The 14,795-nt window shown below is 44.6% G+C and overlaps 1 protein-coding gene across 4 annotated transcripts in view; it reads left to right on the forward strand.

Moving 5' to 3' along the window:
* LOC126187490 (uncharacterized) overlaps positions 1–14,795 on the forward strand; it is a 1,186,162-nt gene that overhangs the window by 653,512 nt on the left and 517,855 nt on the right. The window contains exon 1 of one of the 4 annotated variants that reach the window (XM_049928601.1): positions 12,769–12,925. The exons of the other annotated variants lie outside the window; for them this stretch is intronic. Within the exon in view, the coding sequence (XP_049784558.1) occupies positions 12,861–12,925 (65 nt within the window). The 5' untranslated portion in view covers positions 12,769–12,860. Of the gene's footprint in view, positions 1–12,768; positions 12,926–14,795 lie in introns of those variants that run through there. 4 annotated transcript variants of the gene reach the window in all.

Here is a 14,795-nt window from a genome sequence, read left to right on the forward strand (position 1 = left end):
CTTTGCTTCCCTTAAAAGTACATTTACAGCAGTGAAACAAAACCCTGAAATGTGTAATCGTCGAGGGTTCACCACAAAACTCACATTAAAGCAACAGTCCTCTGATACAAACGCTGTGTGCTGTGGTTGCCGTCGACGCGGGGACAGCTCAACATAGCATCGCTGTACGGCTCTTCCATGGTAATTAGTGGACTAATACATGAGGCTCATATCGGTCACTTGTGCATCAGCAAACTCCATTGTATCACTGCTCACCTGCAATTAACGCCGGGGAAAAAAACGAAGACGGAACCGAACTGTACTGAAGGCAAGAGTGAAGTGGACATTACTGTTGTCCATAACAAGTGCAGTTCTGAACAGGCTTGTTCCCTAACACGACAGCGATAACCGTCATCATTTGCACTGATGTGCAGATATTTTCAATGGAATACAGCTACAAAGGTAAATGGGACTAGATGTCAAGTGAAATGCAATTACTCGGTAACAAGCCAACGGAGATACCGGGTGTCTCGTACCAAAATAATCCCTTGTACCAAAATACTCAAAGAAATTTTCCCTGAACCACCACCGAAATTTTTAGGAAGGAATAAGGGTTCAATTGTTCGTCCTTCTTTGGCTTTGGAAGACAATGCATTTAAGGCTAAACGCCTTGGAGACTTCGAGCGAACACTGCAAACCGATGTACAGGATGCTTGTATTTAAACTTTCGCTACTTGAGAGGACTCCCGTGAAAAACGAGGGACCTTTGGACAATGAAACTTTGTGGAAACATTTGTAAGAACATGTTGAAGAGAAATAACGAATAAAGCATTGAAAGAAACATAATTTTAATTTCCACATGACAGGGTAACAATTGTTAATTGAATACCATATTTAAGTTCCATGTTAGAAACGTTGTTCAGTGTGACGGCCATCTGTATCCACGACAGCCTGGAACCGCACTAGGGGCAACATTTCACAACTGTTCGCAGATCTTTTCGAACGGTGGGCCATGGAATGTTCGGCTGTGGGGACACAGCTCGTACACTGCTGGAAGATCGCTCATTGCGTCCAGAATTCTCAGCCGTGGCAACAGTAAGGTCTTCAACAAATTCTGGCGCAATTGGTTGTCGGTCTCTCCCTGGAGCAATTCACAAATCGCCAGTTAATTCCAACTCCTGAATCATGTCCTTGAACCCTGGTGCGGAAAGAGGACCTCTCCGGATTCCTTTAATGCCTTGATACTCGGGAAGAGCAGCACCACTATGGCGGTGCTTCTGATAAAACAGGTTTACGAGTAACGCCCCGCTAACCTTGTCGAGAGCCACGTTGACTATTTGCAGTTGTAGTGCACATTGATGCTTGAGTTTCAACCCTACGTTGCCGCACCAGTCTCAGCGCCTAATGGCAAGTCATGACACTAACACTGTTAACAACGCAAATCCTTCAGCGCACAGTCTGAACGTCATGCCCTAAACTTGCGATAAATAATGTTCCATCTACATGGCTCAAGTAGCGAAAGTCTGATTATAAATACCCTTCATTTGCTTGGATGCTCTGCAGCAAAGAATTTGCATGCAGACTTTGTGGTTGCCACTCTGCGGCATCTAACCACAACTGCGGTTGCAAGTCGCCACCCTGAAGGCAGCTTGTGTACAAGGAGAGGAGTAGTGTGTGTTTTACGGTACTTACAGTGTCGCAGGAGGCAGTGTTCACAGTGCGCTTCAGGAAATCCGGATTTATCGCTCGATTGGTTGCATTCAGTATTCTTCGTTGATGAACCACGATATTGTCCGGACACTGATCGTTGACGTACATAGGCCGGGAAAGTACCAGAGGGATATTGCCGTCGATCAGTATAATTGGGAGATAAGAAACGGAGATCTAGGCGAACATGCGTACAATATTAGCTCCATTGGAGTAGTCAGAAAGTCCATGTACACTCCGATGGAGGCACGGCTTCCCAGAGGGATATCGGGAAAAAATTTGAAAACCGGCTTCCAATAATGACAAAAAAAGCTTATGACAGTAGAGTGTCAGGAGCTCGTCTAATAAAAAAAAAAAAAAAAAAAAAAAGGTTAAAATGGCTATGAGCACTATGGGACTTAACATCTGAGGTCATCAGTCCCCTAGAACTTAGAACTACTTAAACCTAACTAAACTAAGGACATCACGCACATCCATGCCCGAGGCAGGATTCGAACCTGCGACCGTAGCGGTCGAGAGGCTCCAGACTGAAGCGCCTAGAATTGCTCGGCCACACCGGCCGGCTCGTCTAATCAGTCAGTGGTCACAATCCTGTTGACGCTGCAGTTATAAAACTAGTATTTAATACTGAAGTCCAGGCGGCTGCTGTATTGATATTGTTGTTTAACAGATTCAGTGAATACTTGTTGTCAAAGAATGAGATTTTCATTTTGCAGCGGAGTGAGTGCAGATATGAAACTTCCTGGCAGATTAAAACTGTGTGCCGAACCGAGACTCGAACTCGGGACCTTTGCCTTTCGCGGGCAAGTGCTCTACCATCGAGCTACCCAGGCACAACTCACGTCCCGTCCTCACAGCTTCACTACTTCCAGTACCTCGTCTCCTACCTTCCAGACTTGCTGCAGGTAGGAAACATCCCTAGGTTGTGGCTAAGCCATGTCTCCGCAATATCCTTTCTTTCAGGAGTGCTAGTTCTGCAAGGTTCGCAGGAGAACTTCTGTAAAGTTTGGAAGGTAGGAGACGAGGAACTGGCAGAAGTGAAGCTGTGAGGACGGGGCGTGAGTCGTGCTTGGGTAGCTCAGCAGAGCACTTGCCCACGAAAGGCAAAGGTCCCGAGTTCGAGTCTCGGTCCGGCACGCAGTTTTAATCTGCCAGGTAGTTTCACTTGTTGTCAAGTTTAGGTGAACTTCAAATGGACTAACTGTTGCCATCTGAAAAACTAATTTTACAAGTGTACAACTGTACTCATTTAAATCGTATATCATGATTTCACTTTGGATGTTATTAATTTAAAGACTGTCTTTTTATAAGAATGAAGGGAACAAGAAATAAATAAAATAAGATTTGAAGGCAGAGTTCCTACACTAGCGCCACCTGTCGGCTACAACTTAATGTTTGGATAATTTTTTGTGCCAAGTTGTTAACGGATGGCCCGATTACGCATAGCTTTTTTAATATCGACATTGAGCCTTGATTTGCAAGGTCTAAATTTTTTGCTGAGTGAACTTCTAAAACACATTTTTCAACTTCTTAATTTTCATGTTTTGAAGCTTGACGTTGTATGATAATTGCTGTCGCTCTTTATGTTGCTCTAATCTTAATTGCAGATGTATGAAAATGGCGGTAGCCGAAACGGCATAATAAATAAAAAACATTATTAAACTAGCTTCACAACATATTCGCAGTGACTGCGGTCTTAGATAGGAATCTACTTAGATAGGATCTACTTTGGTGACTACCACCTGTACTCCCATCTCGGCAATATACGAACGTCATCGTTTTGTGAGAGACGAACAGTCAAACGAAAGGCACTGTAGTTAACAGAGAGCTATCTTGGACATGTGAAAATTGACAGCAAAAGGAAAGAATAACTGGTAAACCATTGTGAGCTGAATGGCTCAAGGAAAACAAGACAAAAAAGTTTTTACTTGACGGGGAACTGTATGTAGTACAGGGTTACAATTTCCTCATCACTGAAAAGATAACGATAATCATAAGCTACAGACGAAGGAGACGTAATGATCATCGTCGTTTCCAAAGCAAATAACTGTATTTGATTTTGTTAGTCGCTGTTACATGTCGTTCGCCTTCGCTTCGGCACACGTTGTTATGTAGACGTTACCCACACTTACAATGAAAAATAGCTCGAGTCTCTCGGGGCTTCACCATCAGATCGCTGACCTATGGGTTATTAGTGGAGTAGGCTATGCTAGCATTTATAAATGCTGCGAATAAACCTGTTAGACCTTGCTTAACTGGGTGCACGAAATCACATAACTACACGGTACGGCAGGCTGGCATACAGAGAGGGGTATCAGGTAATCAGAGTGAAGATTTGCTAAGACAACGCTGAACTTGTTCAGCTCGATCTGACAACATATCTCGGCCTTAAATCTGTCACCGAACACACCACGCACTGATAACACCTTTACTTTGTATCACGCTGGCTACACTAATTTCTCCATTGTCTGATCTCAGGTTTCTGTCAGTATTTCGTTATAATGATACTACTTACCGCAGCTCGTCTCCGCTAACTTTACCTACCATATTTTCCTGGGTTTATCTTAAAGCTGATTTCCTTCCCAGTTATCTCTTGAAATGCGTGTGTGCTTCCCAACGGAACTCAAATTTTCTACATCGGTTAAAGTGCATTGTTGGAAGTTGTGTTTATTTTCACCCATTGCTTCCATGACTTCCGATTGCAAGCGTCTTGCATATAGTGTCATTGACAGTTTTTTTTTCTTTTTTTGTACAGAAACAAGTGAAACAGACGTGCCAAAAACATTTGAAGGTGTGTTGCACCAGAACACACTAAGTACTGTTACGAGCGATTTCATCAACCTCTGTGGTAGAAACGGCTTAATTCTTGTTCGTACCACAAAACAAGTCTTGGCAAACAGATCGAACTTGTCAAGAATATTAGATACCCATCGATCGAGTGTTAAAATGAAATAGGCAGTCATAATCTTCAGTGCCGATATGCGTGCCCACCAGTGTACCTATGATCGAGCGTTTCCCTGAAGAACATGATTCGAGAATGTGCTGTGCTGTGCGGTTGATGGTTAGTATTGAGATGACACGTCGCTTCGGGAGAACCCCGTCGGCACAGTTGCACTCGGATTCGATTCCTGTGCCTCTGCGCAGCGGTCACCAAGGCTCATTCCCCTGAAAAAGTGTTCTAACCTCATTTGCCTACTTTGTGCTTAGTCATTATCCTGAATTCAGAAAACAAATTCCTTGGCTCATCTACCTCCATTTTACAGGCATTTTTTAGGTCTTCTACTATAGTCTTCACCCTGATCCGCGCGTTTGTTGCCCTGCCTTGGTTCAAATGGCTCTGAGCACTTCGGGACTTAACTTCTGAGGTCATCAGTCCCCTAGAACTTAGAACTACTTAAACATAACTAACCTAAGGACAACACACACATCCTTGCCCGAGGCAGAATTCGAACCTGCGACCGTAGCAGTCGCGCAGTTCCAGACTGTAGCGCCTAGAACCGTTCGGCCACGACGGCCGGCTGTTGCCCTGTCCTAGTAATTCCTACCATGCCTCTCTCCATCGCTCACTAACTAACTCTAGCTGTTTGAAATACTCGTATTTTCGCGTAAGAAATTCACTCCGCACTGCACTAAGTCAAAACTAGTAGTACATACACACTGATTAAAAGCTTTCATTTTAGGCATATTGAAGGTTTAGTACTGAAAACTATTTAATTTACCAAAAGCAGTCGAATCCATTTTCATTCTGGTGTTTATTTCTTTCGTTAATCACTCAGACATTCTCTTCAACTGCCCTGAATACAAAAAGTCACAACTGGTTCTGTAATGTCGTTATTAATTATTCCTAATTCTGAATTTTTTATTCTACGTTATTTTATTCTTATAATAATTCACTTTTTGGGTTTACTTCTAACTTTGGTTTTCTAAGTTCTTCCATTCTTTGTTGTATGAACCATCCGTACTAGAAGCAAACAGCACATCGTCATCCGCAATATGGTGATTGATATATGTTCCATTAGCACTATAACCACTTCATTTTCCCAATGTAAGTATCTGAAAACTTGGAAAGATAGTACAGAAAAAAATATTCGCCGTATTCTGCAGTCTTTTGCCCTCGCCCCCTTGCTCTCGTGGAAATTGAACCGATGGAGTGATTAAACGTATTCTACAGTTATGACTGATCCTACAAATCAAATCTTATTTGAAAGTTCTTGGATGCTTGAACAGCGTGAGGAGGAGACTGGAATCCAGAATCGTGTCTATCGCGGGCAGTGCTCCTACCGACTGCGCTAGCAAGTCGGAACTCAGGAACTTTTTTTTTAAATTCTGATTTAAGTTTTTTTAGTCATTTAAAATTTGCATTGAAAATGATCAAAAACTCGAAACCGGCATAGCAGATAAACAAAAACTTTTGTGAGCACTGGCTTATACCCTGTATACCAAATTTAGGGAGTTCACGGACGCTCTCCGCCAGCAAAGTGGCAAGAATGAATTGAGAAATCAACTTCCCCCAGCACCCAAACTTCACATCGCCTTAAGAGTCCCGATCTAGCAGACAGCTTTAATCTGCAAGAAAGTTCGCTGTAGAGCGAAAGATTAATTTCAGACCCTATTTGCGCATGAAAATTCTTTTCATGTGTTCTTTATCAGCTGTTTCAATCGTAGTTTTACAATTGTAGACCTCAGGACATATATCTACAGTCATATGAGTCTCGCACCCAACCCATATGTGTCTTCCCTGTTGGTATCTAGGGATGGCATCATCACCTGTCTCCCGGATGGGGTTATTCTGTGTCTGTTGCGTCAACTTCAAAAGAAAATATCTACTTCTCTTTAAATCTGTTCCCGTATGTAGCAGGAAGCATTTCAACAATGACACCTCTTCAAATGCTAGACATTCGATGTATTATCGTCATAATTTTTTTAGAAATAATATTTTTTTGACATTCCGGCGCTAGTGTTCATTACAGTCATGTCGTGTCCATCTGCGGATGGCGCCTTACAGGTTGCCGGATTTATTGCAGTAGTATCTGTTTCCCCTCCATCTCCGTGCCACGTACCTTGTAATGTATGGTTTTATAGCCATCATATTCAGCTGCAAGAAATTATACTTACGAGCTGTTGAGAAGGCGGCAGTGGGAAGATGACGTAATGTGGTGTGAGGTACCGATGGTAGGTGGTTCGTTCGGTACACGTATCGTGAGAAAGGCCACCTCAATTGTGGTCCTCCTCCGCGATTGACTGCTACGTTCGGAAGTCGGGCGCCAGAATGATAAACTTCTGTTATTAATATTAGAAAAACTAAACAATAAATTCACTTGCATTTCATATAAAAGCATCTCTCAATAGCAAGCTGTCATTCCATTATTTCAAAAGTGTTAATAACCAGCAGAATAATAAACAATAGCTAAATGAAAAGTCAGACGAAGCACTTCTGAGATCTTCGGATCGTGTCCAAGTTGGATGGTGGGCGAAGTGATTCGGCTCTAAGATCAGAGCTGTTTCGGCAGTCTCAGAAGACAGACATATGGTCTGGTCTGCCTTGTTCGGTGGTGGTTAAGAATTTAATTAGCAGGCTGTGGTTATTTGGGTATGTTATTGAGAACAATTTGATAATAATTACGCAAGTACGTTGTTCACAGTTTTGTTTATTTTCTATGAAAGTGTGAAGTATGGGAATTATTTGTGATTCATTAAGAGGAACATAATTTGGCAGTTTCTCGTATTCTTCTAATAAAAAGCTAGTGACGTCCCATACAAATAATATAATTGAAAATTTAATTATTTACACAATATCAGTTCCTCGCTATTACAGCCTCAAGATGACGGGTTCACTATCTGCGTGCTGTTTTCTGCGGACGGACAACAACCATAGAAGACTGTAGATGGCTGAACATTAATTAAAACTTATGCATTCCATTCAGGGCGGCGGAAACAAATAGGCACGTCGTGCGTACTGCAGTCTTAGTAGAAGTGAGATCAGTGAACCGTCATCTGGTTACGCGGTCGTGGTGACACAGAGGAGCTCTGAAGGAGAGAAATTTTCGAGGGAAGGGGTTAATCAAACGCGCGTAAATCCCCCCCCCCCCCTCTCTCTCTCTCTCTCTCTCTCTTTCTTTATTTTCTTTCTTTCTTTCTTTCTTTCCATTTGCCGTAACCACATCACTCAATACGCAGCCCATAGTACTCTGATGTTGATAGCTAAGAGGGCCAGCGAGCGAGCAGTCATTACTGGTAGTCCTCGTCGACCAGCGGAACTGGCAGAGAATTCAAAATCTGCGCCCCAGTGCTGCAGTAGCGTGACGGGCGTCGTAGTGTCTACTGCACAGTACTGTCATCGTCGCTGCGTGGTTTGTGATTTTCGCGGTGTGAATGGATGTTCTCCCAAACCTGCAAGTGTCACATTGGAATGCACGACATGCCTTCAAATTCCACAATCCCACAACTTGCTTCCAACGCGTTCCCTCCCCTCCAACTCACTTGAATGGCTGACTGACGCTATGAACAACTCAGCAACACTCTCAGTTTATGTGAACGACACGGCAGTAACTAATGAGTTTAGAAAACAAAGAAGAGCTACAAAAGGTGCTGAACACACTCACTTTATGACCCTGTAAAATGACCTACAAATAAACCACGGCAAAACCAAACATATAATTTTCGAAAGAAGTGTTAAACTCTCACTAAAGACAGTCTGATTCTTTAAAAAAAATTAGGAATGGAACCAAAATATAAGTATCTGGGAGTTGCTCTGCAGACAGCTAGAAAGAGCAACAGCAACCATAAAAATAATTTACAACATTCAGCAGCCTCAAAACCTCTCAATAAAACCAGGAAATGACACTGTTAGATACGGCCATAGCACCAGTAGCAACTACCATGTCTCAACGACCTCGTAACATTAGAGAAAGTCAAATTCCGTTATATGAAGCGAATCCCGGGCATCGGGAAGACAGTATTTTCAAGACTGGCTTACGTTTAAACAAAAGAAACCTTCATAGAAGGCGTCAAAAGCAGATGTTCCTGTCAAACATCAATGTCCACAAGAACACACACGAAATAATCTATAAACACATTGCTTTATCTGGAACGAATTCCACTCAGCCAACGCCATAATGACGGAAGAATGCAAACAGCAAACTATGACCTCCGACATGTTTTAACACGATAAGCAACACTTGGTTTTCACCACAAGTTCTGCGAAAACAAGAGATTCCACTAGCTGAATGGAGCCTGCGTGTGTGAACTGTTCAGTGAACAATGTAACTTTATCACGCAAACAACTGCAGAAAAAGATGAGTGTCTATATTAAAACTAATACTAACAAATGTAACTCAGTTTTGTATTTGTTTTATACTTGCACGTTGTACACATTTCCATTAATAATAGTAAACAATCAGTTTACCTTCCATTCGGAAAGCTGTTGCACTCAACGACTGTTATATTGACTTGTAAATTATAGATTGTAGCAATCAGTCGTCCTTTTTAAATTTTATTGTGCGGATCTAGATATCGGCTAGAAGCTAGCCTTTCTCAATGGACTATTATTTTCGCTTAATGCATGTAATGCCTGTTGGTCGGGCTTCATCCACAGTTCAGAAGCGCTACCAACAGGCATTACATGCATTCAGCGAAAATAATAGTCCATTGAGAAAGGGTAACTTATAGCCGAAATCTAGATCTGCACAATAAAATTTAAAAAGGACGACTGATCGTTGCAATCTATAATTTACAATTGTAAACAACACAGCCAACAGTAAAAATGTAACTTGGATGAAATAATCGTGGATGATAACGAAGGAGGTAGTGAAAAACTCGAATTAGCTCTCATTTCCAAGTTAAAGGGTGTTCATTTAATTATAATTATATTTTATTAGCATTCATTGTCAGTCCCTACTCATATATGCTTCGAAATCCCGCTGATCGTAGAGTGATGAAGTTTCAGGCAACAAGAGCTTTGTGTATTTTGTCGCTGTGTTTAACCCAGGCTCGTAGCAGCAAGGTGAAGGGAAAAACTGAGCATGTTTCATTTAAGCGTAGTTCTGTTAGTGTGCCGGAAGAATATGTCACTGCTGTGTAGTTTGTGCGTGCGATCATTTTTATGTCTGTGATTCAATATGTCTTGCAAATGCGTAAACAGAAACAGTGCTGACAACTTTTGCTACATTTGCCGACAGGCTACATTGGAATAGCAAAGGAGGCCAATAACGCCATATATTAGGAAGGCGTGCAGACTGTACTTTGGCTGTGAAATCGGGGACCAGAACGAGCCATGGGCTCCTCATGTATGTCTTGCGTCTCGATTCGTCATTCGTGGTTAAATCGTAAAAGATCTTCCATGGGCTTTTCTATACCCATTATCTGGCGAGAACCATCAAACCGTGTGAATGACTGTCACTTTTGTATGACAACTTCATTAATACATGATATTTCGAAGAAGAAGAAGAAAAAGTCTTCCTCGACATATCCTAACATACCGTCGGCCACGCGACCAGTGCCTCACGGAGACGGACTGCCTGTTTCTGTTCCAGTGTCCCACCTGTTGGTCACAGTGACGATGACGGTAGTGAAACTAGTTCTGCACCACCACTTTCAAAAACCAATTCTTCAAGAAATCCTGATTTTGTGTGTAACGATGAGTGTACAGAGATTCACAAAATAATACTGTGTGAACTTATAACCTAGTGGGAGATCTGGAATTGCAGAAATGTAAGTGTGAACTGTTGACATCAAGACTATAACAGTGGAATTGTCTTAACGAGGCGGTAAACGTGACTGCGTTCCGTAACCGGCATATGCCATTTCTTCCATTTTTCGGAAGTGAAAAGCTCATGGTATTTTGTAGTGATGTACAGGTACTAATGGCAGCCATGGGCATTGACTATAAAAGTGATCAGTGGAGCTTGTTCACCGAGTGCTCCAAAGTAAATCTGAAGTGTGTGCTACTTCATAGGCAACGTGTTACCGTAAACTGCGATTGGGTATGCTACATGGAAGAAACATATGATAGCATGAAACAACTGTTATTGATGCTGAACTATGACAAGTTTAAGTGCCAGATTTCTGAGGATCAGAAAGTCATAGGCATATTACTTGGGCCACAACACGGCTATACCAAATTCTGTTGATGCCTGTGCCTCTTGGATAGCCGCGTCAAAGCGATTCGTTTAAAGACTGCCAAAGCGTCAATCAATTGAACCAAGATCTCACAGTGTTACGCACGAAGCACTTGTCGAATTCAAGAACATAATTCTTCATATTCATCACTTAAAATTGGACCTAACGAAAAACTTGGTCAAGACCACGGACAGAAGTGGGGAACCATGTTTCTATTTGCACGAGAATTCCACTTCTTAGAGCGTTGAAAATAAAAGGCCGCTGATCCCCAGATACGCTAACTGTACAAAGATGAGTATTTCAACAGCATACTGAAAGGTGATGCCTTTGTTCAAGTGTCATGAAGCTTTCAAGGAAATAAGGGAGCAGAAAGCTATAAGGATCTTGTGGCAGATCATCCGCACTGCTACAATAGATTGGGCTGTAACATGTCCTCAAGCAATATTTTCCAGATTCCAGCTCGGACTACTTTCCTGAGAACTGTGGTGCTGTAACCGACGAGGACGGAGATGGCTTCCACCATCAAATCGGACGTGGAAAGTGGAGTGCGTCAGTGTTAGCGAATTACTGCTGGACGCTATTCAGGGTGTGACGATCAGAAAACTACAAATGCCAGACAAAGCGGTTGCGCCTTCGATGAACTTCCTCCGAGGGAGAATACCAAAGTAAATACTTGCTTAGAAGAACAGAAATTTGTTAACATCTAGTATAGATTTAAGTGTCAGGAATTCGTTTCTGAAAGTATTTATATGGAGTGTAGCCATGTATGGTAGTGAAACATGGACGATAAATAGTTTGGACAAGAAGAGAATAGAAGCTTTCGAAATGTGGTGCTACAGAAGAATGCTGAAGATTAGATGCGTAGATCACATAACTAATGAGGAGGTATTGAATAGAATTTGGTAGAAGAGGAGTTTGTGGCACAACTTGACTAGAAGAAGGGATCGGTTGGTAGGACATATTCTGAGGCATCAAGGGATCACCAATTTAGTATTGGAGGGCAGCGTGGAGGGTGACCAACAGATGAATACACTAAGCAGATGGAGAAGGATGTAGGTTGCAGTAAGTACTGGGAGATGAAGAAGCTTGCACAGGATCAGTAGCATGGAGAGCTGCATCAAGCCAGTCTCAGGACTGAAGACGACAACAACAACAAGCTCACATAGGCAGTAATGTAAAGCTATCATAACTTTAAATCGAGAGCTAATCTTGCATTTGCACCAACATTTCGATCTTCGAAAAATTAACATTTTCGTTATCAGCACACTCGAAAACATAGAGATTAGTTGTTTTCATGCCAGTTTTAAAAAAAGAAGTAAAATTTGTAAGCTGGTGTAATAGCGCAAGCAGAACGCTGAGGGACTCCAACCAGTACTATGTCCCACTCGGAGGTCGCCTTATCTTGGGATACGGCATTTGGAACGACGAAGACTGCCATACGTTTACAAGGTAGAATTGTGAATCAGTGCCACAGGTCCTGCGGTTGCCTGACGCCGAGCACTCTCATTTGACACGTCGTTCCGTGTCTTCCATTACGAACCGACTTTAAGGCACCTGGTCGCAGTGTCTCCCGAAAGCACCTCGCCGAGGTGGTGAGTGCGTAAACGCACGGGGAACTGCAGCGGTGCACCGCGGCGCCGGAGCGCGCAGCGGCGGCGGCGTCGGCGGCGCAGAGCCGCAACCTGCGCAAGCACGCGTGTCGTGCGTGGCGCACTGCGCGGACGCGTGGCCGTGGCTCTGGCGACAGGTGGCTGCGGCTCCGGCTGCGGTTCCAATCTCCCGCCCAGCGCCGGCCGGCAGCCATGTTGGGCGGCGTTGCCTCGCGGCGGCGTTTGCGCGCAGAGGCGCCGCGGTAGCAGCCGCTCGGAAGGCCGCCGCCGCCGCTGCCGCCGGCGCCCCCCTCCATCCGCCGCGCTATCGAGGAGGGTGGGGGCCGGCGCGGAAAATACACGGCGCGATGCCAGTCAAGTTGCGGACGGCTGCCGCGACGACATGCGACCGTGCTAGCCCGCGCGCCCTTCAGCTTGAGGCAGGCTGTCCGTAGCGCCGCAGCAGAGATGATGAGCTACATCTACGGGCCGCCGCCTCCGCCGGACGTCTATCATGAGCTCTGTCCGGTCAGGTAGGTGTCACACTCTCCGCTGTGCTCTACTGGCGTCGGCGTGACGTTCGAACGTGGACAGCGCGTGGCCCCCGACGGCGGCTTCTCCCTGCCTGCGCGATCGGTCGGACCACTTCTTCGCCGTCAGCGAGTTGCAGCGCGGAAGGCATCCTCAGCGTCTATCAGTGTTTGAGGGTTTCAGAAGTGTTCGTGTACTACGATAATGATGATGTTTGGTTTATGGGGCGCTCAACTGCGCGGTTATCAGCGCCCGTACAAATTCCCAATCTTTGCTCAGTCCAGTCTCGCCACTTTCATGAATGATGATGAAATGATGAGGACAACACAAGCACCCAGTCATCTCGAGGCAGGTGGAAACTCCTGACCCCGCAGGGAATGGAACCCGGGACCCCGTGCTCGGGAAGCGAGAACGCGACCGCGAGGCCACGAGCTGCGGAGTCCGTGTATTACGTCGAGCACTAATTCTGGAACTTTGTCAATTGGTTGAACATCCTTTTAGAACGCGACCACCGTCTAGTGTCGCCTGTGACAGCTCGGGAAGTTCCTGGATCCTGGACAGCAAAGAGAAATCGCCAGTAGGCGCCTCTCAGAGGGATGCCACTTTCTCGGAATGTGATTCGGAAATTCTCTCTCTCAGTCCAAAAGCTGAACAATCGACAACGCGAACGATATCGTCCGAGCTACTTGCCTTTCAGCTACGAAAACGAGGTAGTTGCGACTTTGATCTGGCGGTAAAAAATGCTGCGAACTTGGTGTGAGAAGAGGCTTTGGGGCCCTGAGTGAAAATGATGAATCGTGCGTGCCGTGGAGCGGAGATAATGGCGTTTCCGCTGTTACATAACGATTGATGTAGGTCGTGTGGCCAGGACTCGCCCTAGCCGCCGGTTTGGCAGTTTCCTGGTGGCCCTCGCGCCGCATTATCACGTTCCGGCCGGCTTTCCGTTAGGAGGCTCGACTGCTGAGAGCCACCGGAGATGACCAGGCGAAGAGCTCCCGCCCGCGCCCGGGTATACGTGCTGGTGCTGATGCTGCCTAGCGAATAGCCCCCTAAAATAATGATAGGGGCGTCTTGTGTGCTGAGAACCCACGACACCACTGTTTCTGGTTTATGACTGTGCTGCCGAAGTACGATTTTTACGTGTTTGTATCTTGTTGGCAGAAGAAAACTTGTAGGATGCGAAAAACTGAAAACCGAACCTTGGCAACTCGGTCGTAAACCAATAAAGCTTGTGCCACTGGCACACTAGGTTCAGCGCCAAAAGAGCTCAGTGGGCACTACAGACCCTCCCACGTCGATAAAATATCCGTCTGGCAACTATAAAAAAGACACTTGGCTCGGATCTGCGAGTATTATTCGCCAGTACATCGCGCAGTCGAAGGTACCTGAGAAGTGTCCGACGTGACAAAATACCGAGCCCAGTACAGCCATCTCGTTTGCTGTTTACCGGTGGCTTTTATGCCAACAAATATTTGCGATGGATATATTTCCCAGTGCACTTTCAATATTCTTATTGGCGGAGAGATGGAGAAAGAATGGAATGAAATGAAATATAAGACGCCGTAACAGGAAATTCCGGTATTTTAAAAGACTTATAGATAAACGGTCTCGCGTTGTCAGCGGAGACGGCCATTTGGAAGTACGGAAAACATGGTTTTTAAACAGCAAAGTTTATCGTCGCACACACGACATGGAAGTATCTTGGACAGATATGGGTAATATGAGGTGCCACTGCATGTATTGAAAATGCTTGAGAATAACGCCTTACAGAGGTATAATTACGGTGTCAGGAGGGAAACAAGTGTCAAATGACGTAGGAAACGGGAGAAGTGACGCCAACGGTCGGCAGGCCGTTTTATGTCTATGCACGCG

The sequence above is a fragment of the Schistocerca cancellata genome, chromosome 5 (genome assembly GCF_023864275.1).
Source record: "Schistocerca cancellata isolate TAMUIC-IGC-003103 chromosome 5, iqSchCanc2.1, whole genome shotgun sequence".
NCBI lineage: Eukaryota > Metazoa > Arthropoda > Insecta > Orthoptera > Acrididae > Schistocerca > Schistocerca cancellata.